Here is a 26,366-nt window from a genome sequence, read left to right on the forward strand (position 1 = left end):
CCTAATAAAAATGTAACTTATCCATTGTTGTAAATGAACACTAACTAATTTACCACTATATTCACTGATCTTTATCACCCAATGAATCTGTGTAATCTTTGTACAGTGAAATGTGGAACCGTACATGTTAAACAAGAGCATTTTTTGTTACTTAGACTTTATCGCGTGGAATTAAAGTATATTTTCAAATGTAATGCAATGCAATACTGGTTTCAAAAGAGGGTGTAAACACCACGAGGGGATAATGCACGATGAAATTACATACTACGTTTTATTTGCTTGAACATTTTTTTTTATAATAAACAACGATTTACATTATCATTTTTATATGGCTTTAATAAAAATATATTGTAAAATGAAATTATTAATTTCATTAACAATATTCTAGAGTTTCTAAAATTTGTCCAACAACTAGCTAATGACAATTTATGGCTATATATACAATCTTCTAATGTTTTGTAGTTCGACTTAATAATTTTTTTATCATGGTCTGGGATTTTTTATTCGTTCAAATCATATTATGTTAGTCAGGAGAAGGTTAAAGGAGAAGACTTTTTGACAACAAAGAAACTTTTAATGCTAATTAAGCTTCGCTATTATGACACCCTCCTTAAAATAGAGTTCGATCGTCCCAGGTGCTCTGACCTGAGAGTATACAACTCCAATTACACAAATATGCTTAATAAAGAAGTTAGAGCAGTGTTTATAAACGAAGGGAAAATTTAATTGTTGGGAAAATCGAATGTGGACGCGACATAACTTTTTGCTGTAATATAAAAATATATATGTTACATCGATGGGCGTAAGACTTTTAGAAAGGCTAAGTTGGAGCATGGGACATAAAAGTTTGGAAAATACTGAGTGAGGGTGTGAGGGGGTAGGGCGCTGAGAGCGCTTAACCTAAAACCTCTTTTAAGGTAGCAAAGCCCGAGATCTCCCTGCGGAGACTCGGTTCTCGGGATTGAGAGACCGCCGTGCCCTTACATTGCTTCAGTGGACGCTCCAGTGATTAGGCTCAAACGGACCTCGGCTTAAAGGCCTATAAAAGCCTATACCAGTTGGATTCAAGTCTGTATCCAGCAGTTGATGAGAGAAAAGATGATGATGATGACATAGTTGCCAACAAAGGAGTTACTAACTTTAAAGCTAATAAATATGTTTCATTGTATTCATGTGATGTGACATACCTTAGCTCCTTCTACCAGCTGGTAGAAAACATGGTAGTTGGTCTCCCTTGGTGCAGGTCCTGTGATGCGAGCGCGTTCCAGCAGGAAATCTCTTAGCACGGCGCCACGGATGCCGCCGCGGTGGTCTAGACGCACCTCCACGAACTTGCCGAAACGGGACGAGTTGTCATTACGCACCGTTTTAGCGTTACCTGTGGTAGTAATCGCAAACGTGTTTTCATTAATACTAAACATTATATGTCCAGCCAATGATTTGGCCCATTTATAACGGCGATATAGGACACAGTGTTTTATTGTACAAGGTATTATGAACCCCATATGACTTTAGATTACTTGAAATAATCTGGTACTTGCAGGCGTTCACAGCTTTTTGTGTATGTGGTAACAGAGCCTTGATGGCGCCTAACGTAGACCTCATTTCAATAAATAAGGGGAGTCCTAGGGCACCTCTAAGGGTCTCGCCTCGAGCGGTTACATTATGTATTCATAGGGATTGGGAGATTGCCAAACTCTCATGTCGTTTAGTCGGACGTTTCAAGGAGATTCAGACTGGCCGCAAGAGTTTACGAAAGGATACGGTATGACTCACACTCACATATACACATATCCGTTATAGGTATAAAAGCTTAAAGGGGTGGATGTATCGCTCATTTGCTGTCAATTAATGTACATGGCATCTAAAAATCAATAGTTTCGGAAAGAATAATTAACGTAATAATAATACAGTAAAAAAAGGGTTTTCAAAATTAGGGTTGAAATACACGTTGAAAATATTGTTTGTATTATTTGACCCTAAACACTTCGTATCGACAAAGTTGTTGGCCTTTCGCATTTCAATAGAAAAAAAATATTACATATTTCAGAGCGATAACTTTATAAACGGCGGTGGGGAATAGGTATAAGGCTGTAAAGGTTTATTTGGCTAATAAATGAACTACACATATACACATCTCATTCCTTTGAAGATTTTACTCCTATAAACAATCACCCTGTATATCTAGCACCTCCAGGAATGATACAGATAGAACAAAAACGTAGGTAAAGGATAGAACAACGCAAATTCAAAAAAATATAAGTATAAGTGTAAGCATTTGTAAAGTTTTAAGAATTTATTATGTATCTGTCTGTTTCTACTTTAAGTGGCACGACAAAGCTTCAAAAATTTCATGACGGGTAAATTTACCAAAGGCTTCGAGTACGGTGTTTGCCTCGAGGATTTGCTGTTCAGCCCATGTGGCCTGCCCGCCGGCTGCACACAAGTACTGCAGAATCAATTTGGTTGTCTCCGTCTTACCGGCGCCGCTTTCACCCGATATTACCACCGATTGATTCTTTTCACCATTCTAGTAAAAATAGATCGATTAAAAATGTCTTTTAATTTTTAAACTTATATGCAAATTTATTTCTTATAAATAATATTAATTCGCATGTATTCAATTGATTTAAAAAAAACCGCAAGATCCTGAATGTAGACCACTTTCTACCGATCCTATTGTAAATCTATGGGAGAGGCCAAGGTCCAGCAGTGAACGTTGTTGTGAAATGATGGTGATGATGATGAAAAAATATTGTTAAAGTATAAACCGATTTCCATCACTCTCAACTACTCGAAAAGTTAAAATTCTAATGATGTCGTTTTACTTTTTGTAGACACAGAATAAATAATTTATTTCAGACTTCCAGGAGATCAATTAACTGTGTAAAATTTCATGATCGCGTAGCAAAAAGGCATTAGACGCATAACGTTTCTCAATCCAACCACAATTTAGGTACCAATGGGTTAATACACATACAACATATATAACAAAATTTGATTTAAGAACATTTTTGTATGTTACATACACACTGTTGCCATAACAGACACAATTTGGTTTAATCCTTTATTCTCGGAATGGCAGGACTGCTGGCATGAAGCTTTATTCCGGTGGTTCAGAATGCCAGCAGTGCTGGCATGAGGTTTTATTTCGGACATTCGAAATTCGAATTGGGAAATTAGGTTGGATGTATTAATTATAAGGAATCCAGTAGTGATAAAGTCCGACCCTAAAAGAGTTTTAAGCGGTATCACATTCTAGAAAACTATAAGATGTGAAATTTTACAAATTCACTCAATAAATTTATGTAAAAATCATGTATTTTCATATTTTAATTTTTTAATTGAAAAGTTAACTAACATTTTTTTCTGATAAAATATTTATGTTAATATCGAGTTGCTAAAAGGAAACGTGAAAATAATCTTCGAGTGTAAAGGGTTAATCATAGAACGTAAACCTTTCGTATGTTTTTTAAAATACATGTTTTTTTTGCTACTTGATCATTCAATATTTTAAATTACTAATAAATACTTAAGTTTAGGTTGGTAAAGCCGTAAGATGATGAATGCAGGCCGCTTCTTACCGGTCCTTATTGAAATCTATGGAGGAGGCTTATGTCCAACAGTGGGGGCCTCCAAGACAGAATTGATGATGATTAATGATATATAGATTTAGGTACAATGAAGCCATTTCTGAAACACTTAACTCCAACAGGCAAGCGTTTACGACTTTTCCATACAGAAATATTAATGAATATTTACCTGCAGCGAACTATAAGCTGATTCGGCCAGCGCGAATACATGCGGTGGCATGCTTCCAAACGCTTTGCCGCGGTAATTTTGCATGTCCTCCTGTTGAGAAGATGATAACAGAATTTACAAGATAACAGCGATTGCTTATGTTATTGTAAATGGTACCCAAAACACCGAAAAAAAATCAGAAAATATTTTACTTGTTATCGATTAGCGTCTTCGACATAAAATTTCAATTGTGTAAAAAACTCAGGATTTTTATATCCTTTCCCTTTAAGATTAGTTGCGTAACAGACATGTTTACTTATGAATATATTTTCAAGACTTCGGGCGGTTTTAATTCAAGAAATAATATCTACTCTGTAGTATTTTTGCAAGTTAAAAGTATCGCAAAGATATACTCACCATTGTGTAACATCCCAGCTCCTTGTATGGATTCACAGCGACCAGGATGGAGCCCGTGTATGTCTGATTATTTACGTCAGGAATATTTCTTATTAGGTACGAGTATACATACCACATTAAAGTGTTTGTAGAGGTACGAGATTTTTTTACTAAATAATTTTTTTATACTAGATAGAAAACATTAATATTATTATATACAGATACTATTAATGTTTTAACTTAGCAGCAGTATCATCGGTCATCATGGCGATAAGTGGAGGCCTATACCTTGCAGTGAGCGTCTATCGGCTAAGATGACGATAAAAATAATTCTTTCGTAATGGTTGACAACTTTTTTCTTTCAGTGTTTATATATTAGATTATTGTTATACTTAGGGGTACGGAAATTTCGTATTTACGAAATAGATGCGAATAAATGCGAAAATTACTCATAAATGCGAATAAATGCGAAATGTATGGTATTTTTCTTTTATCCAAGGTCTTCCTCAAAATGAGCTAATTGATGAATATGCACACTATCATAGGCTAATTATTCGGTCCATTAATATAAATAGAAACCCCAATGTGCAGGACATATTGTTGGCCGTCAAATGCAACTTTTCGTTTTTTTTTGCTGAAGCAGCATTACATAGTGTAATTAACAGCGTGGACGCTTAACGCTTCTTCTGCATAATCTAAAATCTCGTCGTACAGACCAAAAAACGACGTTTAAAAAGTCGAATCTTTATTTTTTACAATGTTATTTTTTAATTAATTAAAACTGTTTGATGTTAAAATTTGTACTTTAAAATGTTGTTAAATTTTACTTTCATATTTAGCAATAAAATGACTAAACAAAAATTTTTGTTTAATAAATGCCTAATTTACCCAAATTTTATAATTTCAAAGTATACATGCGAAATTTGCAAATTTTAAAAAATATAAATGCGAAATTGGTGATTTTTTTTTGCGAAAATTCCGTACCTCTAGTTATACTATATTCGCCGGACAGTGTTAAAGGCTTCTGATTATCATTATTATTAAAGGTTTGTTTACACATGGCTACTTTAAAAAAAAAATGTCATTACTTTATAAAATGTCATTTTCTGTGTTTCTTACAATATTGTATGTGGAATTAATTTTCGTTTTACTACCTCCATAACATGTTTCAATCATAGCTTGAATGTAAATCAGTTCCAAAACAGGAAAAGTCGCAGGGTAAACACGAGCGATCAACGTAGGAACAAGAGGATGCAACTACGTTATACAATCGACATGTCGCATATAAGACAGTTATGCTGTATATTTTGTCCTCGTGTAAACGCATCCTTAACTTTATGACTAAACAATGACATATGTTGTATATTTTCTGGTATTAATTCTGTACGGCGAATACTGTATAAATTTACTAAAGTTATAACAATAATAGTAGCCAAACCATATAAATTTAAGATGAGTCGATCAACCGTCACTGTAAGTTAATTGTAAGATTGTCACGATTTGTTGATAATAAAGATATATTAGGGATTTTGAATTATAAAATTTTACATTCTCATTTTGTCCGTGTCATCATCTAGAGATATTTGAATATTTGTTACTCATGGCGTCTTATATGCTAAAACAAAGTCGCATGACTAAAACAAGTCCCAAGTAATGTACTTGTTTTGTCGACCAGTAGAATATCTTTGAAGTCGTAGATGTAGCAGTTTTGAAGGGTTCTATACTAGATTATCATTTTAATTTATTTTTAAAGGATACGTAAACGAGGTCGTGTACGTAGCGGCGCTTGAGATTGTCATTGATGGCTCCCTCGGTGATCTCCGGCATCATGGTCATGTCGGGGACGCCGGGGCCCTCGTCTGCGTCGCGCTCCTCCATCTTTTCTGAAACAAAAAAAAATATTTAGTCGTAAAGTTAATGCAATGGAATTTTTTCAAATCACATTTTTAGTCTCCACGTTAAGGGTGTTTGAAGCTCAGGACTTCGCTAGAAGATTGAATCAGAAATGAGGAGATCCGTAGACGAACGAAAGTAACATAACTTAGCGGATTTCCAATTAGAAGTAGCAGTGGGCAGACAGACACATAGCGCGCAGAACTGATGACCGCTGGTGCTATAAGGTTCTGCACTGTAAATTACCCATAAGGTGGACACACGGCATTACTATGGTCATCGGAGTCGCTGGATGTAACCCTTTTTCCATCGGTCCTATTGGAGATATTTGACGCATATTTATATGCAGTATCGGACGTCCTATGGCTGGAACAATGTTGATATTAATGTTGCTCATGTACAGTAAAAATATTTAAATGATAAAACTGTTTTATACACGTTATTTGTTGGCTATAAAACCTAAACATTTTTTTTCTTCCTTTATTTCAAATTGGGAAATAATTAATAAAAAGTGTAATAGATGAAAGAAACAGAAAGAAAAGAAATGAGTGTATAAAATTGAAGTAATTATATACAGAATGAAGTAATGCTCGCTTACATTATTAGCTAGTTTCGTAGAAGAAAAGAGTTGAGAGAAACTTGTAGCTGTAAGTTGAAACGTACCCGTACGTAAAGGGAAGCTCAGGCTGATATGATTCAGTTTTATCAAATAGGGCTCCATTGTCATTATTTTTGTGACGTACACAAGAAGACTGTACAAATGATCCGATGTGGACAATAAAATAAATGTAATATGGAACTTTCTCTCAGTCAAAGTTGTGCTAATTTAACATTCAACTTTGACAAAAGTAGATCATAAAAATAAGCCTATTATCATACGACGATGTAAACACGAAAATATGTTTATCTTCTTAATCAGATGACATCGTGCATCAATAAAGCCAGGATTGCTCCCCCTCGGCTTTAATGTCGACTACAGTTGAACTAGTGAGGGTTGGAGGGGACTATTTCAAAGTCATACGCCCAATATCGAGCGAGTCACTAACAATTTATTACTCATTATGTTATACGAATTGAAACGAGGATTTGTTAGTTGTATAATTAATGTCTCTAACAAATGAAGCCAATCGTCAATCTTCGTGTTTAAGCGTTGCAGTATATTGGACAAAAAGATGTTTCGGAGCATCCCGAACGTTGCCTATCGGTGTTGATCAATTTAACAAGGTATATAGTAATTTTTATTATTGTTGATGCATTTTTATTTAAATGTGTTGGTAAATTATATATAAAAATATAGGAAACAATAAATATAGGAAAAAATTAAAAAATTAAAATTGTAAAGAAAATTAATTATCGAACGTTTGATTTCGGAATAGGCCCCGCAGGTACATCAGCCTACATTTATCTCGATTCAATGTCCCGGCGAATGCGATTCTCGGCTCCATCGGAGTGATGGTTATTTTCATTAGGGGTGAGTTGTGGCGCCGGAGAGCATTACGCGGCCTATCGCACTATAATACAAACATACAACATTTGTCTGACACTACGTATGTATTGAGTCATTCATTTCTATGAACAGATTTCATTAGCTTTGATATCCGTGCGAGATTGATTATTTCTAGAAACCTGTTTGTGTAACAAAATATAACTGTGTTTACGATTTCTTTTGCTTTCGGGTTAAAATGGTAGGTAGACAGTAAAATGTTTAAGTGTGCCGATATAGATTTCACCTTTCATATGTGTACAGGCTGATTGAGTAAAGGTGTAAAAGCTTTAAAAGAATAAATAGCTCATTTGCCAAAACACGTTTTAATAACTATTTACAATTAGCCTGTATAAAGTAATCAATCGGAAATATGTTACATTATAATTTTCTATTGGAATGCAACAGACCAATAAAATCTGGAAGTACAAATTCGGTAGGGACAAAGAGTAAACAATAGTTAATAATAATATCTAGATAGGATTTTTTTAAACTATCGATTTTAGGATAGAATGTACTCATACATTAATTTTACTATTTATCCATGGTACGAATTTTGCATTTTCTTGTGTTAAACACTATCCTGCTAATACATAATAAACAGATACAAACTGTCTGCGTAGCATTGGACTACCCTCCACTAATAGTAGTTTTTACGTCCTGCATAAACCGTTTAACATTTATATCTAAACTCTTTGAACATTATCCCTTTGATGTTTAAATATTGAAGTTAAAAATTAGCTCCATCTTTAAAACATTTCGTGTTTAAATAGTTTATAATGTAGAACTAAGTCCGTCTTATTATTTAGTTCTACATAATGTTTATACTGGCATCAACAAAGCGACATTACACCTCCCTTTACCCTTTAAGCTGCAATGGGATTATTCAAGTGCCCGACGTTCATTACCATCCTTGCATTAGTAATCCAAAATTCGTGCCCCTTTAACTAAGTAATGTAAAATGCATCGATTATTTATCGTTTAGATCGTCTATCTTCCACCACTAGGAATCGTAAATCATAAACAAGTAGACTATAATTTGTTTAACGCCTACAAAACGACGCTGCGTAGGATTCGAACGTGGGATACTTATTTCCGAAGATGCTATCATAGTGTCAGAACACGTCTTATATATAATTCCAGGTTTCGAGTTCAATGGATTTTTTTAAATAATATACCCTTCTGGCGTTCGAAGACTTGTTTTTATCGGCTATAGGCTTAGCATTTGATCTCCGTCTCGCTTGATGTTAAGCGATGACGTGGTCTACAATGCCAAGAATACCTTTCACCCTTGACTTGAAGATTCCCGAGTTATAGTGAGCTGGAACCAACGACGAAGGTAGATTGTCCCATATCTTGGCTGTTGGCACTATAAAAGTAGCATCAAAACGCCCTAGTACTGTTTGAAAGGATTTCAATCATGTATAGCCAGTACGTGCTATGAACCCGTTATCCGAAAAAAAGAAGATTTAGTTGTAACAAAAGTCATAGTTACAGGCCTAGTCCCATTAAAACGAAAAACTTGTTCAGTGTAATCACTTTATTTATTGTTTTAATATTTCAATAATACACAACGAATACTTAAACATGATTTTTATTTCGTAATAAGAATTGAATATTCTTCTTCTTTTCAGGCTATGAGCGTCCCCTGCAAGCCATAGGTCTCTCCCAAACATCGCCACAATGACCGGTCTTTGTCATCCAGCGACTCACTGCGGTCGTCTGTTCACTTAGAGACCAATCCACGCCTCGTCTACCGGCTCGTATTAAATAATTAACTCTAATATTAGTAATTATATTTTTATTTTAATTCTGTTATTGTGCATGGCTGTTTATTGATTAAAATCCGATATGTCTTTGTATAATTAAAATTAAATGTTTTACAGCTAGAAACACAGTGTTTCAATTTACACCGCAAAAATCCGCTCCGCACTTGATGTCAAACTTTATGCTACTCTATACAATGCCAAAAGGAATAGGTTGCTATGCATAATGAATATCAAGATTACTCCTCATAATGAAGATCAGATATAAGAAAAACTATGCGAAGAAGAGCAAGTGGCGGAATATATGGAAAAATTATGTTGTTTATACTATTTTTGTCCGTTTTTTTTTTAATTTTTCTTCTTCATAAAAACCTTTATCGTGTATTAATAAAAATATTTTAAAAATATCTGAATTGTTTAAGCATAAAAATGCAAGATATGTTATATTTAATAATACATACAAGACCTCATGATGAATTAGGTTGATATCTATGAAGGCTACAGTTTGACCGGAACATTTTACCGCGGGTTAGGAAAGCGCTTGAATTTCATAATCATCATTTCAGCCATAACACAACCAATGGTCTCGTACAGAGATTTGCAATAGGAATGGCTGAAGTGAAGACCACGGACTGGCAAGCGCAGCATAAAACGTCCACCCATCAGGACTGACCACATTTTTAAGATTGAAGGAAGACGCTGGTTGCAGCCCACTTCCAGCCTGTCCTATTGGCTATTTAAATTTAGTGTTTATAAATTGGTTACGATATTGCCTCTACGCAAAATCATATAAAATATTACCAAATAGTAGACCATCATAAAACACTTGGGTCAATAATCCACTGGTCGTGATTTAGTCAGGCACTTGTGGACATGTGAGCCGGTCCGTTCATTGTGCTTAATACGAATTAAATAACATTATAGCGGCGTCTCGGCACTATCGTTGTATAAATAATGACATTATAATGTCCCTGGACGGCCGGGGCGGTAAGTTATCGGACGGAAATATCACTTGCGTACGACGGCACTCCGCGCCCTCGACGCACTTATCGACGTTATTGGCGAACTTGCAGTGGTCGCACTGCAACTATATATATAACACCTTCGTTTATTACGCTTGGGATCGGTACTAAATAGAGCTCTATACTTCTCCGTTACTACAATAGATTTTTTATACTTAAGATATTACTCAGTTGTTCGAAATGTTTGTAGTTAAATAAAAGCTGATTGATTTTAGGTGTAATAGTTTTAATGGAATATAGATAAGTATCGATGATTCGTAAGAAAAACTTTAAAACTTTGATATCTATTTGCAATTATCCTGTATAAAGTGATTAGTATGAAGTATGCTACATGGCTAATAACAAAAGATAGTAAAGCCAACAACTTGTAACAATAGTTAATTTCCATTTGCAGCAATCAAAATTTTAGAAATGCTTTTCCTTAACATATTATCATAATGTTATATATTATTGCTGAAATCTTTGATTTCTGGGTAGGCTATATCATACATTAATTGAGAGTAATCTGTAAGTTCAACCCTTGAAAGCTTTTACATCAACCGATCGACTGGTAATATGGGGTTCATGTAAAAATATTTTTTTCCTTAAAAAACGGTTATCGGGAAGATATTCTAAAGAAGTTAAGATATATCCAGATTCTATAGCGTGTTTAAAATTCTAGTATTATATACATCACGGGTGGGCGAAAAATGTTCTCTTCGGGTTTGACATCGCGCGTATTATGTTCCAGGAGTTGTAAGCGTTCGGACACATGAGATTACGCAAAAGTCCTAAACTTATGTTACATTATCATACAGAAATATTTTTATACTATAAAGTATCAAGACGCGTTGGGTATTTTTGTTAATACTTATGTAAGTAAGTCCATCTAGACTTATGTTTACTTATGTAATATATTGGAGGTTTATTCAATGGAATTTTTCTTGTTCTAATAGATAACTTTAGTCAAAAATTACATTAAGTAATTAATATTATTATAGAATAAGTCTAGTAATCATTGTAAATCACTGTAAACTGTATTACTACTGTAACACTGTAGACCTTTGTATATCACGAGAACAAATCCAGAAGAGCCTAATTTTAAGTAAACCAAAATTAGATTAAGCTTCTTTATAATAGCGTTATAATTTAAAGCTACAAGTCACAACGCCCTGATCACCCTGATCCGAGAAGAGTCCACAACAAACTCAGACGATACAACACCTTGACGCCCTGCAAAATTAATTCCTGTTTGAATGTGCGTCTGTCTGGCTTCGTATAACAAAATATTTGACACAGTATGGTTAACAGCACTAAACATGAAAGTAGCATCTGCCATTATCATTTAAGGCCGTAAGATGTCCATGGCTGAATATAAGCTTCTCCATATAGATCTTCAATAGGAGCGGTTGGAAACGGTTTATATTAGCTTTTTACTATGCTCTTAATAACGTCTTTTCTGTAGGATGTAGATGTACATGACATTCTGCACTGTACTGCTGGTCTTACTGGTCCGTGGTCTCCATTTCAGATCTTTTCCTCAACCTGGACTAGATTTTGTAGAGAAATCCTGAGCAGTTTACTCTCCAAAGATCATATAAACAATTCATATTTTACTTCTAAAGGCACTGGAATATTGGACGAGAAGATGTTAATAGATTTAGTGTAAGATATTTACTGGCACATTAGATCGAATGAATATAGGGTACTTACGGAGGCCGCCATCTGCGTCGGTAAGCGATATGTTTAGCTTTGATAAATTATAAGCTTCAGTTCCCACAGTCGCGGAATGATTAGCGCGCTTTGAGACTGCCGATAATTAATCCGCGCCTGGTGGCAGCGGCGGCGAGGCGTCGATGCGTAATTAATAGCTGCCCACGTTGCCATTAAACGAGGGCAATTTATCACTTCAGATGTCGATACTCTTGATCGGTACATCTTAATCGCTACCATAAATATTGTTTGATGGTTTAAATTGTAGCATTTAAATACATTCACTTTTAGACCAGCGCTTGCTTAATGGTAAATGACTATGAAGTCTTAAAACAGATCTCGGGATAACATCGCGACGGGCGCACACTATTTAAATTGTAACTTAGCAGTTGTTCACAAACTGAGATAGAAAATATGTTGAAACTCATAAACATAAAGTAGGTTTACTCCTGTGATTATATGTTAGATCTAAAATATCCTATGTAACTATTAGTAGCACCGCCTAAACACGTTTTGGAAAAAAGCGAAGAATTGGATACCAAGGAAAAAAGAGTACGAGCTCCGCTGCCACGAGCGTTGATGCCGGACTGACGGAACGGAACGCCCGGTACTGTGGTACAACAGTTTCGGTAGCACTACAATAATCCAATAATAGCAACCGATCGTGCTGAGTTAAATAGCCAAGTTGAAGTCCCAAACCTTTACGCCCTGTCACGCCGTTGAACATTACCTGTAATCTAATGAGCATCTAGTTTGATAAAATAAATAAAATATCAAAATAAACCGAGAGCTCTGGGGTAGTCCCTGAGCCCATTTCCTTTAAATAAGCCTAGGTTAATTGGCTTTAGCACTCTGTCACCTGAAACTGATGAAATTGAACGTAATCAGATAACAGCAATAGTTTACGAAAACTAAAAAAAGAGTACCAACAATCCGAAAATTCCACGCAATCTCCCATGCTTACTAAGTATGACTTGGAGTAGTGGATTCATCATTATCATTTCACTCATAGCACGTTCGCTGCTGGACATAGGCCATGTCTATATGTTTCCAATACCAGACAAGACCAGATGGAAGTGGCCGGTATCTTGTCAACTTTGTGGGCGGACGCCCCTGTGTTGAGACCTTGCCGGAACCTGTTTTCCACTCTAGTACCTTGAGTTTTTATTTTTTTCCCCGAGGGGAGGCTTATGTTCACGTAGAAAGAAAAACAAAGTCAATGTTTAAATAAAAAAAATATATATATTTAACGTTGTAGCAATTTACTAAAAGAAATACCAAAGTGATTGCTGTTTGTTTTCTCAGGGACGCATGAACATATTTAAATTAAAAAAATATCTTTAATATCGGTGCTTCAAATAAAGCACAATTACATGTTGCAATAAACAAGGAAAACGAGTTCTAGGTACGATATGGGACGCCATGTTTGTGCACTTTAATGAGGCACGGGATCACTACCGCATCCATACAGAGTTATTGTTGGTCAATTTATACATATCTTTGTTTTGAATTCCTGACAAGAACTTATTTTGCTTAATGTTAAAGCGGAAAGTTTTATAAAATATTAAGTATGTTACAAAGTTATATATACGTATGGACAAACTAAAACTGGACACATAAGTATATATTCAATTGTAAATAACTTGACGTAGGTTTTGAATAAATAATTTTCACAAAAATGTTACTTATTACGCGATGTTAAATAATTCCGTTTCATAGCGTTCGTTGATAGAAAACATATTTTTTTAATGTTCTCTCGCAATAATTAATTAGGTAGGTAATTATTAAATAAAAAGGTAGATAATTAACAATTCAAAATAAATAATTTGAACTCGATCAAAGTTCCAGTCATCGTCCTTTATAGTTAAGTTAAGACTAGCTTGCGAAATTTACAAAGTACTGCACATTGGCCTAAAAATATAACCAAATATAATGTTAACGAATGAGCTTAAACCCCGTTAACGTAAGTTAGCACGAGGATTCCCTTGGGAATCGCACTTCGGGCTATAAAATCACATACAATGTTACCGAATAGAAGATTTGGTTTGGCGAGTGCTCAATGAAGTGACCTCGATCAAGGGTCCCAATAGACGACCTCGAATGGGACTGTCACTCAATACGTCGTTAGAATTTCGAATCAAGGACGCCCCTAAAGAATCTTTAACTTGGTCAGTTCCTATTGTATGGATGACTTTACCATTACTTCTAAAAACGTTATCGCTGGTTGAAGTTAAGAAAGAAACCCCAGAAACGCTTAAATCTACGATGAACGTTAATGCTAATGAAATTGCTGGTTTAATTAGACGTTTTTATATCATAGTTTGCAAATATTACATTCTGTAGTCGCTGTTAATTTTCGTCCGAACAGTAAGTAAACTTGAAGTCTAGTCGACAAGAGATATAATCCATCATAGATGGAGTAATTTTTTTTTTTCAATTGAATTATTGAAAGTACGATATCTTTTATAAAGATCTGAACAATGATCTTATTTTTTTTATTAATTCTAATTTGTATCGTTATTGTTTTTTTTTTTTTTTACTAAGCGCAGACAGTTGGGAGAGGGTTGCCGCTATTTGATACGGATCTTCTCCCAGCTGCGACGCACGACAACGTTTGATAATTTTTACAATTTTTCTTACAAAATTTTCTCTTATGGGTACCCAAGGATCTTATTTAAATTATAAATAATGACAACGTGTGGACGCGAAGATAATGGAGGTGTTGATAATCGAATTACATGTACGCAAACCAGTGATTCAGTTATGATCAATGGGCAATTCATCGCTCGCTGTGAGTCAGAAGCCTCGTTATCGATTAAATCAAGTTAATATTGACATACATCACGAGCGCGGACAAATAATAATAAATGAGATTATAAATGCTTATGGTTTTTCGACGATTTTTTATACTGCAAAATGTTGATTCGTAATAAGGGTAATTTGATGAATAATAAACTACATATTCTGCAGAGATTGTTTATTTAATAATGAATATTAGGAAATAATGTCCCCATTCTCCAGGAACTTAAGGTCAATTTGAATCTGGTACCTAACCTAAATATCGCTTACCGCGAAGGCCTCTTGGGAAACCTCGGCTCGAGTCGTTACCTCACTTACACTATTACTAGATTGGGAGACTATTGGGCTCTTTAATAACTTAGGCAGATACTCCACATAAGCCTGGCATAAAGGCCCAGGAGAGCCCATCTTGGCTTGTGTTTCCAGAACGCATTTAACGTTCAGACTCAATGCGCTGAAGAGGATATAACAACTGCTTGGTGGATGGTTATTATCTGGCTAATAGGTCAAGCAATTTGTACGAATCTAGTGTGGGCCTTTACGGAGTATCCCCACTGTTATAAATATATGTAAATAATTTTTTATAATAGTTACATATGATCTTATATCGATGAGCGTACATTGAGATATTATTCATCAGGTCAGCCGGCAGATGCCCGCTGAAAAACATTCCCCCCCCCATGTCGTCACGATGACCGGTCTTGCACTGCCCGCGTCTAGTATATCTAGCTTTGATGTATTGCATTAATTTTGTTTATTACCTAAAGATTGAAGAAGTTACGTCTATCCTGTAATCACACTACGATGCAATCAAACCAGAGCACAATGATACCACATGATACTGGCCAGTAACATCGAGTTAATCATGGTTTAAATATAACAGTTGATTACACGGTGTAGACCCGTTCCTTTCTACTTAAATAATTTTTTCAGTTTATTCTATGATGGTGATGTTTTTGGACTCATTCATCATTCTTTAATCCGTAGAATATGTACTGTTGGATATCGATGTGCTCCATAGATTTCCAATAATGCCAAATGGAAGCGGTCTGTATTCAGCGTCTTGATTTAGATTCAGAGTAGGTAAATAATCTGCGCTTGAGGGTTTCTTATCTTTCCAGAATCTTAAAGAAACCTAAGAGAGATAAATTTTTTTGGACTAATAATTAAAATTTTATATCTAATTTATATATTACATTATAGCTTTACTGAACATGACGGCAACTATCAGGTGTTTACTATTAAGTGTGTCTCAATTATACTATCGTTCTGTTACAACCATGTCTAGTACGTACTATGTTCGTGCACCTTTTACCTTTCACGCCCACGTCCTATTACTTATATTTTAAGGTCCTTTCAATCTAGCATCTTCAGCGTAACACTAAGATACGTCACTGCTGTAGAGTAGCCTGTTTAGAATCCTAGTGCATTTAGGAAAACATTTCTTTAAGTAAATACTTTGAGCTATGCACTTCTAAGAGGGATTTATTACAGGGGTACAGGTTTCTTTGCAAAAAGTTTTTAATGAAGCTAATATGCTTACGGTTGCGTCACAAAGTATCTATAATAATGTTTTGGTTTTCTGCAATTAAAATTTATTAAAAATTATTTGAAAAACAGCAATTGACGTGATATTGATACAAGTAATAAAAATAAACTGTGTTAAGAAGTTTTCGTCTTAAAAATTAAATAAATAATTTATGGCACAACCTATATGTATGTACAATTAAATTATGTAAAAAAAATTATTTCTGCGATTGGAGAAATTTAAAATCAATATCCAAAATATTTTATTGAAAAAAGTATAATATATTATTTTATCCAAGAATAAGATACTGATACGTGGTATTACATGTTGTTGATACTCATTCAGGAAGCTAATTGTCGTAAAGTCTATAGTAAGTTGAAGTAGAGTAAGTAGAAAGTCTATAGAAGTAAAGCTATATTTGAAAGAGCAACTGTAGTAGAACTAACAATACTGATATTTTATGTTCATTAACGATTCAAAAGTGCTGCTACAGCATATTTGAAAAAAGAATATTTAGATTTTGAAATGTTTTAAAAAAAAACTGATTTTAATTAAATCCCGTTAAACATTTCATTAGAACTAAAATTTGATTGTTGGTCAGAATTTTAGCGCTGCCTTTTATTTTCCTCGTCAAAAATGAAGACATACGTACAAATTGTTCACAGGCATCCACAAAACATGTATACGCTGTACATGTTTATTTTGATAGCAGACATTTATAAATGTAGACGAATGAAGCCGTATAAGGGTATGTATCAGTAAAGGCTAGCGATACTCTGTCAGTTTTTTTTTTATCAATGTACGAGGGTCACGGTACGCCTGCACGCGGTGTACACACCCTCGCCTCCGTCTGCCCAAAATCCTAAGGGAGAACGCAGACAGGGTCGGTCCCTCCAAATAAATTATCACGCAAAAATTTTTAACGATCACCCCGACTAATGAATTTACGCGATATTCGGCTGTTGTAATTGTTTTTGTGACATTTTCGTAATTGTCTTTTGATGTTAATTAATAACGGCTTCTTTTTTCTTCGATAAATATAATTCGATTATTATCTCTTAATTTTAAATAAAAATCCTATTTAGTATAATTAGATTTACAAATAATTTCAGATTGATTTAATTAATTATTTGTACCCAATAAGGCGCAGATGAAACAGATGGCAAAAATAATTTAATACTTGCCGTTATGGCAAATAAACCTAAAGAACATCAATAATATCAATAGAGTATAAAATTGAAATCAATAGTCCAAAAAGGCGCCATTAGTTTCTGTAGTGGGGGCCACAGATCGGTAAGTGCAGCTTCCACCTACAGGTAAACAGATGACCCTGTTAAGATAGTCGCAAGATGCTCGATGCAGCCTCCTTCCAATCCGTTCTCTCGGAAAAGAAAAATAATACGCTTGACATTATTTGCTTCGCGGGCCTAGTAAGGGATAATATTGTCTCAAATCTTTATGAATTTTTTTGGTCTTAGAATTTTTCACCTTTACACCGATCTCTTTATGCGACAGACCTATAACTTCTAGCAGTACGAAGTCTACAGTGACAGGCAGTAAACAATATTAACATGTTTTATTTAGAATTTTGAAAACACTTTTTACGTAATGATTTTTTGATATGATATGTCATTAATTGACAGAAAGTGAGTTATACATTTACATTTTTAAGACTTTTACACTTGCTTATAATTAACCAAATTATTTAAGCGATTCTGTATATGCACGTGAGAAATGATATAATTCAGTTTACATCGAAATTGAATTTGAATTTTTCATTCAGTGTTTCTTAAATAAAAATTATTATTTTAAATTAATATATACGTACGTATAAGTAACTAAACTACACGAAAAACTTTAGCGTTATTCTCGTCATATTTCATTTTCACTAAATTAGAAGTCTATGAAATTGCGTCATCTAGTTTTAAAGTAAGATTTTTTATTAATTGATGCAATACCTTAGTAGGTTAAGCTGTGATGCGAGCACGAGACATCTAATAATCGCTTAGAGTTTTTTCAAGCAAGTACAGAGAAGCCGATCAAACAAAATGGGATTAGTGTAATGGGGCGTGAAAAAGAAATATCCTAATACCGTTTTAAACGGATGAGTCTTAACTATTCAAATTGAAACGAAATTTTCGTTAAAGAATTTTAAATTCTGTAGAGATAGACTGTCAAACGATAACGTTAATAATATTATATAAATTTAAATACGATAGTATTAATGTAGAAATTTCAAACATATCGTCAATGTAATGTAGAAAATACCATATGTTATATTTTACTGTGTATACATAGTTAGGGATTATAAAAAACTGCTGGCTCGATCCTGATTTATGTATCAGATAAATAAAAACCAACTTGCTTAGTCTTAGTATCAATTTGGTTCATCTCGTAATAAACGAATAATGACCAGACTCTCGATGTTTCATAATTTAATAATAAAGGAAATTCACAGGAATTGCACGATCTAATTCGTTCATTCCCTTTTGCCTGCCGGACGTCGACATGTATGGCCCTTATTAATTCCTTCCTTGTAGATATTTCTCGCATACGAATGACGCATTCAGTTACGTCGTTTTTAATTTTATATAATGAAGGAGAGAAAAATATGTGTTACCGTGAAAAGTGGGTGTTTTCAAAAAAAAAGTGAATAGATTATTACGTATTTTACTGACGGAGGCGTGATGCAGCCTTTATTTGTTATGTTTTCGGACCACAGCTAATTCCATCATGGTTGAAATAGTTTCCATTTTCGAGATATATAGCATAATATTAAAAAAAAATCTACACACATTAGGACTTTAACATGTAATAAATGAAACGTGAACTAAACTAATATGTTAAAGAAAAAAATTGAAACTGGATTTACTTCCTTTTTCTATCTAGGTTCGGTAAATTTATCTCTAGGTAAATTCAAAGAATTTTTTAAACACATGTTCTGCCAAAAGGCATATTACTCTATTTCAGACTATATTCACAATAAATACGTTTATGAATAAATTGATGTAACTTAAATGATTAATTTTTTGTAAAATTAAATTTATAAAAAAAAATTACAAATCTCACTGAAAACTTTTTAATAGTTCTTCTCAGTGGGTGGCGCGTTACGACCTAACGTATACATTAATTTAAGCTGACGATTATAGTTATTGTAATTATCTTACATAATGAAGCTATTATGACTTTCACTTCATTATAATTACGTTATTATTAACATTAAAGCAATTTTCAAAAATATTGAAGCAATTCTTGAAGGATACTGTCATCATTTAGTAGTAAATGATAAGCCGCTGCTGAAGTCTATGAATTTATTCTTCGTTTCCTTCGTGCCGATTCAGCCATTAGACGCCCACTGCAAGGTATAGGCACTCCCCAAAGATATCTGTAGGGAGAATTACCATAATCGTCACGGTTTGGCCGACGGGTTGACGGTCGCAGAGTATTATCATATTTACTATATAAATTTGACAAGTAACGCCGTACTGTGACGTTACTTCAAACTCAGTGTTTCTTTTAGGAGAGTAATTACAGTTTAAATCAAACAAAATAACTCATATTATTAATCATTCGTGTAGTAATTGTAAAAAAGAAATCACACTCTTTGATCTTTTTCATATTTTTAAACATCGTGGAACGCAGTATGAAGTTTGGAGTCATGTAGATTATGTCCGATCATCTATCGGACATAATCTACATGACTCCAAACTTGTTACTTGTTCGATATTTAAGTAATAACTGCTTTTAAAAATGCGACATATTCTAACAAAACCTATCATACATATGTAATTAAATATCGATTAGTTGTTATGTTACATATAATAATAATCATTGAAACGTTTCATAATATGCCTCTATCAAGTTTGTTAGCAACAGATTCAAAGCTAGCAACAGAACAAGGACAAAAAAGGTCGAAATAAATTCGTTTGTCCCTTATTAGGACTCCAGACGCCGCCGCGGGTAGGCACGGGTGCTCTCGCCCACTCCCTTTTACGATTTTTATTAGAACAAGGCCCACCCTCGTCCCCCCCTTTACCGAAATTGTAATTCAACGACGAATATCATTTAAATAGGTCGACTGGCATATAAGAATATTCATATTATCCCGTAAATAAGCGTATTTTTTAATGTGTACAGGGTGATTTATTGTATGTGTAAAAGTTTTAAAGAGATAAATGTATAGCTTATTTGATGTAAATTAATATAAAGTACACTGTACCCAAATAATGAAATTTTAAAATCGTTAATTTTTGCTATTTAAAAATTTCTATTGCAAGCATGTAATGATCTTTTCAGTATGATCTTAGTTTTTATTTTCAGAAAACTTCTTTGAGACGATCTCGTTACTGTCAATGAAATGTGTACTAAGATGTTGTTTCCGGATTTTTAATCAAGAAGACTGTTCTAGAACAATCGAGATATTCTGAGTTTAAGTGCTAATTAAATTTCAAGACAGAAAAGTCGTAAAATAATCGTAAATTATTACTATTCAAAAAAATCTTCATATTTATTGCTTGTTAAAATAAAATAAATTATGCAAATGTAATTATGTAAAATGCAATAAAATAAGGAGATATTTGTTAATGCCCTTTTCTCACTATGGAATTTTTTTACGAAATAAAAATGCATTGATGGCTATTGATTGATGGATAGTTATTTTATTATAGTGATTGGTTGTGGATCTAAAAGCTTAAAGGCACATTCATACTTTAAAAGCTTTTACACCTATAACTATTCATTCTGTACAATAAAAATAAATTTTAAATTAATTAATATTAAATAAATTAACTATATTACCAAGTAAAACTTATAAGGTCTAAGAATATGAATACATATGAGTAGTTAAAAATAATAGCCTAAGTATGACTTGAGCGGTCTCAAAACGGGAAAGTTAACTTGGTGAAGATTGGTGTTGGATAGTTCACACCATAAATTAATTGAAAAGTAATGAGTTATATCTCATCCATTTAAAGGTTTTACACGTTTAACATCACCCTGTATAGTAATAAATAATATGACAATGTCAATTCATTTCTAAAGAAATATTGTATGGATCTATATACAGAATTAATAAAGAAAAATCATGAACCGTACATAGTATATAAGCTCGCGTTAATGCCGGCGTGGGTAGATAGCCCTCGTTGTGTAAGTGACGAAAAGAAATTTCTGGAACCCGTCTAAAGAGGTATTGGCGTGGGTGTACAAAGTTCGAGCCGCTGTGAAGCAAAGCGTTTATTTATCGTCTTTTCTCAATATTCTTTTAGTACAACGGTGAGTGGTTCTAGGAATTGGTTTAGTCTAGGAATTTCGATATTCATGTAAGAGTTCCAGTCTCGTGAAAATAATATTTCAGAGTAATCGGCGAGCTATCAACAAAACCATGATAATCACTTTACTATAAGTAAAAGATAATGTTTATATTCAGAGTTTTGATAATAAATAATTACTGTCTTTTTTCTTCTCGACGTTTTAATACATGGGTTGAATGTTACGACCGGAACCGCTTGGCTTTTAGAAAAAACGTCGTTAGGCGCGGCCGAGGGATAAAGAGTATGAAAGCCGCTGACACCGGTTTTAACGGCGGATTGACAGAACGGAGCAGCTCACCGTATCGCCGCGCGCATGGCTTAGGCGTGGTACAGCGGTTTCGGTAGCCCTGGTCCTCACTATAGCCCCCCTATTTAACATTATTATATTACTGCTAGGCAGATTTTTTGGTAATAGACATTTACAGTTAGTTTGTTAATGGCAGAGCGGTGAAGGCGTTCAAAACTGTATTTCACGAGATCTCAGCTCCTGGTGTTACATTAGATATTCTTTTAAATTAAGAGGCCGGTAAGCTATTAGATAGTCGCTGCGCGGAATGACGTAGCGTAAGGATCAATGAAAGAGAAATTCGGCTTAGTATTCACATTGTAGGGAGCCCAACTACGTCTCAATTAGTTGCTGTTATCGATTTAGTGTCAAAATGATGATGAATGAAAGTAAGCGACATGGCAACGAAACGCAGCATAGTACAGACGTCCACAAGGTGGATTGACGAGCGTGTTAAAGTCGACGGAAGACGCTGAAAGCGGGACGGTTTCTATCAAACTTATTTCCAATCTATATGGATCCCATTTTTAAGACATGTCTTGCGACTGAAATGATAAAGATAATAATCAATAAATTATGTATCGTTGTGTACTCTTTTATTTAAAATATTATATCTAACTAATACACTAATAATATTTTTTATTCCCACAAGATTTAACTTATTTAACATTACACCAGGCACAGACTGTTAAGTAAGTAAGTTAAGACTTACTTGTGGAATAACATTTTGGACTGGCATGCGGCGTCAGAGAATACGGAAAATTAAAAAAAAAGAAAAACAGTTTTAACTACTACTAGTCGTTATTTAAAGCTTTTAAAAAAATGATCAGATACTTTCAAAACGTTTGCTTATAATGATATATAATAGATCGAGTCAAATTAATGCCACGTCGACCAGTACGCAGGCGGCCAGTGTATTATGTTATTTGCGACCCCATCGTAATATGAACTCATATGCGGAGCTTGTAATTAGTATTTCGAGAAGCCTTTGTCAGTTTCCGCGCATTTCACACGTCCTACTTGGGTAGCAAGATGATACCTTACGTACCCCGACCGTTGTTAAAACGACAACCACATTATATATCTTGCGATTTAAGTTTTATATACGTCATAGAGACAGGAGTCGTAACAGGTTTATGGAGTTTGAGAGCACTTCCATCGACTATACTCCTCTCTCTAATATTTTTATTAGTTGATTATATTGACGGCAAATGTATCAGGGTACCGTATCAGAATAAGTACAAACTGTAGTCTTATAATTAAGATGTACACTTAACGACCAATAATTGGAGTAATTACTTACAAAGTTATTATCCTGACTACTGTACTTCATGCGCAATTACCTTTTTGCAATGCACATCCAAGCGCCGGAACACAAAAACACACCATAGTTGCATATCGGATATTTTTAAAATTAGAAGTCGTGTACCGTATACAGTTTTAATAAGGTGGATAATGCAACAATCCGTTGTAACTTCGAAACACTATCACAACATGTACAAAGCAGTTTTTAATGGAAAAATTGTATCTATTTAATCTTAGTTACAATATTTATTAATCTCATTAATTTAACAAATGGTAAAATCGATTTTGGCCGGGTTTTTAAACTAGAAAAAGCTACACTTGTATTGGTAAAAATGGAGTAAAAATATTCATTGTTCCGGCTCATAGACGCCCACAGAAGACAGGCCTCCCCCAAAGATATATATGAGGGGAATATACCGTAATCGACACGCTTGGTAGGCGGGTTGGCGATCGATAGGCAGAGGACGCTGATGCAGGATCTTCTGGAAACTTGTTTGTGAGCAGTGGCAATTCTATATCATTATGCACGTAGTGTGAATTATATGTAAGGCCATTCCAGGAATTGAACTCGCATCCTGCGATCGCGAGTTTCAGTCCTATACCGCCGGGCTACCATTACACATTTATATATTCGAAATTCGTTATTCGACTCGGTATCACTTGTTCGGAAAATGAATGCCTGAGACATGAAAAGGTTATCATTATTTTAGCTTTAGAACCTCCACAGTCCATGTTAGAGATTTTGTACATAAGTCTCCCACGTGTATTTCCAATATGTCCGGTTGGAGGCGGCCTGCATCCACCAGCATGATCTGAGAAGAACAGTCAAATGGAAGTCAGAAGACTACATACATTTTAAATAATAAAATTATGAATTTAATTGACAAAGAAATGGCGTGGACGTCGTGCTAATCATTGGACGAGGCCTAAGCCCAAAGTGGGTTGTGGGCAAGTGGGGATCAATATAGTAAGCAGAGGACGCTGATGCAGGATCTTCTGAAAACTTGTTTGTGAACAGTGGCAATTCTATATCATTATGCACGTAGTGTGAATTATATGTAAGGCTGTATTCCAGGAATTGAACTCGCATCCTGTGATCGCAAGTTTCAGTCCTTTACCGCTAGTTTACCATTACAAATTTATATATTCAGAAATCTATTATCCAACTCAGTATCACTTGTTCGGAAAATGAATGCCTGTGACATGAAAAGGTTTTCATTATTTCAGCTTTAGAACCTCCACAGTCCATATTAGAGGTCTTGTACATAATTCTCCCACGTATATTTCCCATATGTCCGGTTGGAGGCGGCCTGCATCCACCAGCATGATCTGAGAAGATCAGTCAAATGGAAGTCAGAAGGTTCCATAAATTTTTAATATTAAAATTACGAATTTAATTGACAAAGAAATTGCGTGGACGCCGTGCTGATCATTGGACGAGACCTTAGCCCTGCAGTGGGAGTCTATCAGTTGAAAAGTAGACTCCTTGAGTTTAACAGGCCATTCCCAAGCACAACTTGAGAATAGTATGTTATTCGAAATCAATTACAGTATAGTAAACCTTACATAAACGATCTTTTATATATTTTTATTATAGCAATATTACCTAGCTTTGTCAACATTTCTGAAAACCCTTTGTAAAAGTCTACACATTGCTCGTAAAAAGATTTATTAAGTCGATGAAGTCGAGTCTTACTTGTACATTATTTGTTTCTGTTTCTAGTATATGTATTGTGTATATCACACTTGTTGGGTAAATCGCTAATGTTTTAGTGAACGTGCAATACTTTTTCACATACGTATTGAGAAGCATCAGTCAATATTTTAATATACATATTTTTTAAAAAGATTATTTCAATACTTATGTGATAATGATGACAGTTCTGGATGACAGACGCCCCTACTTTTTTTATGCGCATACAATTGCTTATAAGAAAGCGGAAAGGATTCTAAACAAAGGAATCATTCACATAGCTTTCGAACGCAACAGAGCGTCAAGGGCCGACGCGGTTCCCTGGGGAAGCTTCAAATCATGTCTCTCGATCGATAACATGGAGGTAAGTTGTTATCATCGAGTTTTCCCACATAATTTGTACTGAGATTAATGTACACGCTGAAGTACTACAAAAATTAGTCGTATGTATTCGTCCAAATTTATTTCGTTTAATATATTGATTGATTGATGACCGTTATTTATACGTCTACTGTTTCCATATAATGGTTGCCTGGAAGAAATTGCCTCGTGTGGTAAAACCGTCCATTGTACTTTTTCTTTACTATTATGAAATTATGTATATATTTTCTAGCGTGTACAATAAAGATTATTAAATTAAAATAAAATAGATTGTCATACATAAGTTATTACTACATGGGTGGAGTATTAATATAATAAAATAATACTCCTTCTTTCTCTGGTTAAGACATTCGGCATTTTTATTTGTGGAATGTTATCAAGGTAGTTCGTTACATAACGACCTTCAAGTTCAAGCGCGTATTTTACTCTAGAAGAATCACAAATAGATACAGCGCTGTGCATAGCGTCTTTGGGGTTATTTAACTTATGGGGATTTGTTCCCATAATCTCTATGTACAAAGATCTGAGAAGAGATTACAATTTGGAATTACCGCATTTAATGGAATCAGGCGTTACTTTGCGAAAGTCCATCCTAAGTAAGAAAAGGACTAATATTTAGCCACTTCCGCACATGCATTTTGTCGTGTGAGTGATTTGACGGTGGTAGTTGTGTAATTCGCGTTGTTTGCCGCATACGCATTTATCAGCGGGCTGGCGGGCCTGCACTTTGTTGCACGACTACCACTGCATGTGCGGAAGTGCCTAAATATTGGTCCTTTTCTTACTAGGAATTACCGCATAAAATATAAAATAAAACATTTTAGTAGCAATGAAGAATGTCTATAATAATAAAAATCAGATAGCTAATGTATTCCTATATCCGCTATTAAAGTGCAGGAAGTACCATTTAGTTTGTCTTAGCCAGCTAGAATAATAGGAAGTCTAAATCGACGCATTCAATGCATTAAACTTTTACATATAGAGAAACGGCTTGTTAGTCAGACACAACAGGAAGTCTAAATGTTATTAACAAGTCATTCGTCCCGAAGGTAATGCGCTTATAACAAAGCTA

At 34.5% G+C, this 26,366-nt stretch overlaps 1 protein-coding gene across 1 annotated transcript in view; it reads right to left on the bottom strand.

Annotated features, from left to right (window-relative positions):
* Myo81F (Myosin 81F) overlaps positions 1-26,366 on the bottom strand; it is a 132,143-nt gene that overhangs the window by 27,509 nt on the left and 78,268 nt on the right. Inside the window, exons 3-7 of the mRNA XM_068762901.1 lie at positions 5,896-6,020; positions 4,159-4,221; positions 3,763-3,852; positions 2,371-2,530; positions 1,188-1,378 (exon numbers count right to left, since the gene is read on the bottom strand). Of these exons, the coding sequence (XP_068619002.1) occupies positions 1,188-1,378; positions 2,371-2,530; positions 3,763-3,852; positions 4,159-4,221; positions 5,896-6,015 (624 nt within the window). The 5' untranslated portion in view covers positions 6,016-6,020. The remainder of the gene's footprint in view (positions 1-1,187; positions 1,379-2,370; positions 2,531-3,762; positions 3,853-4,158; positions 4,222-5,895; positions 6,021-26,366) is intronic.

This window comes from Battus philenor, unplaced genomic scaffold (assembly GCF_028537555.1).
Source record: "Battus philenor isolate CCGP_79_NKW_IND1 unplaced genomic scaffold, ilBatPhil1.0.hap1 SCAF_17, whole genome shotgun sequence".
Taxonomy (NCBI): domain Eukaryota; kingdom Metazoa; phylum Arthropoda; class Insecta; order Lepidoptera; family Papilionidae; genus Battus; species Battus philenor.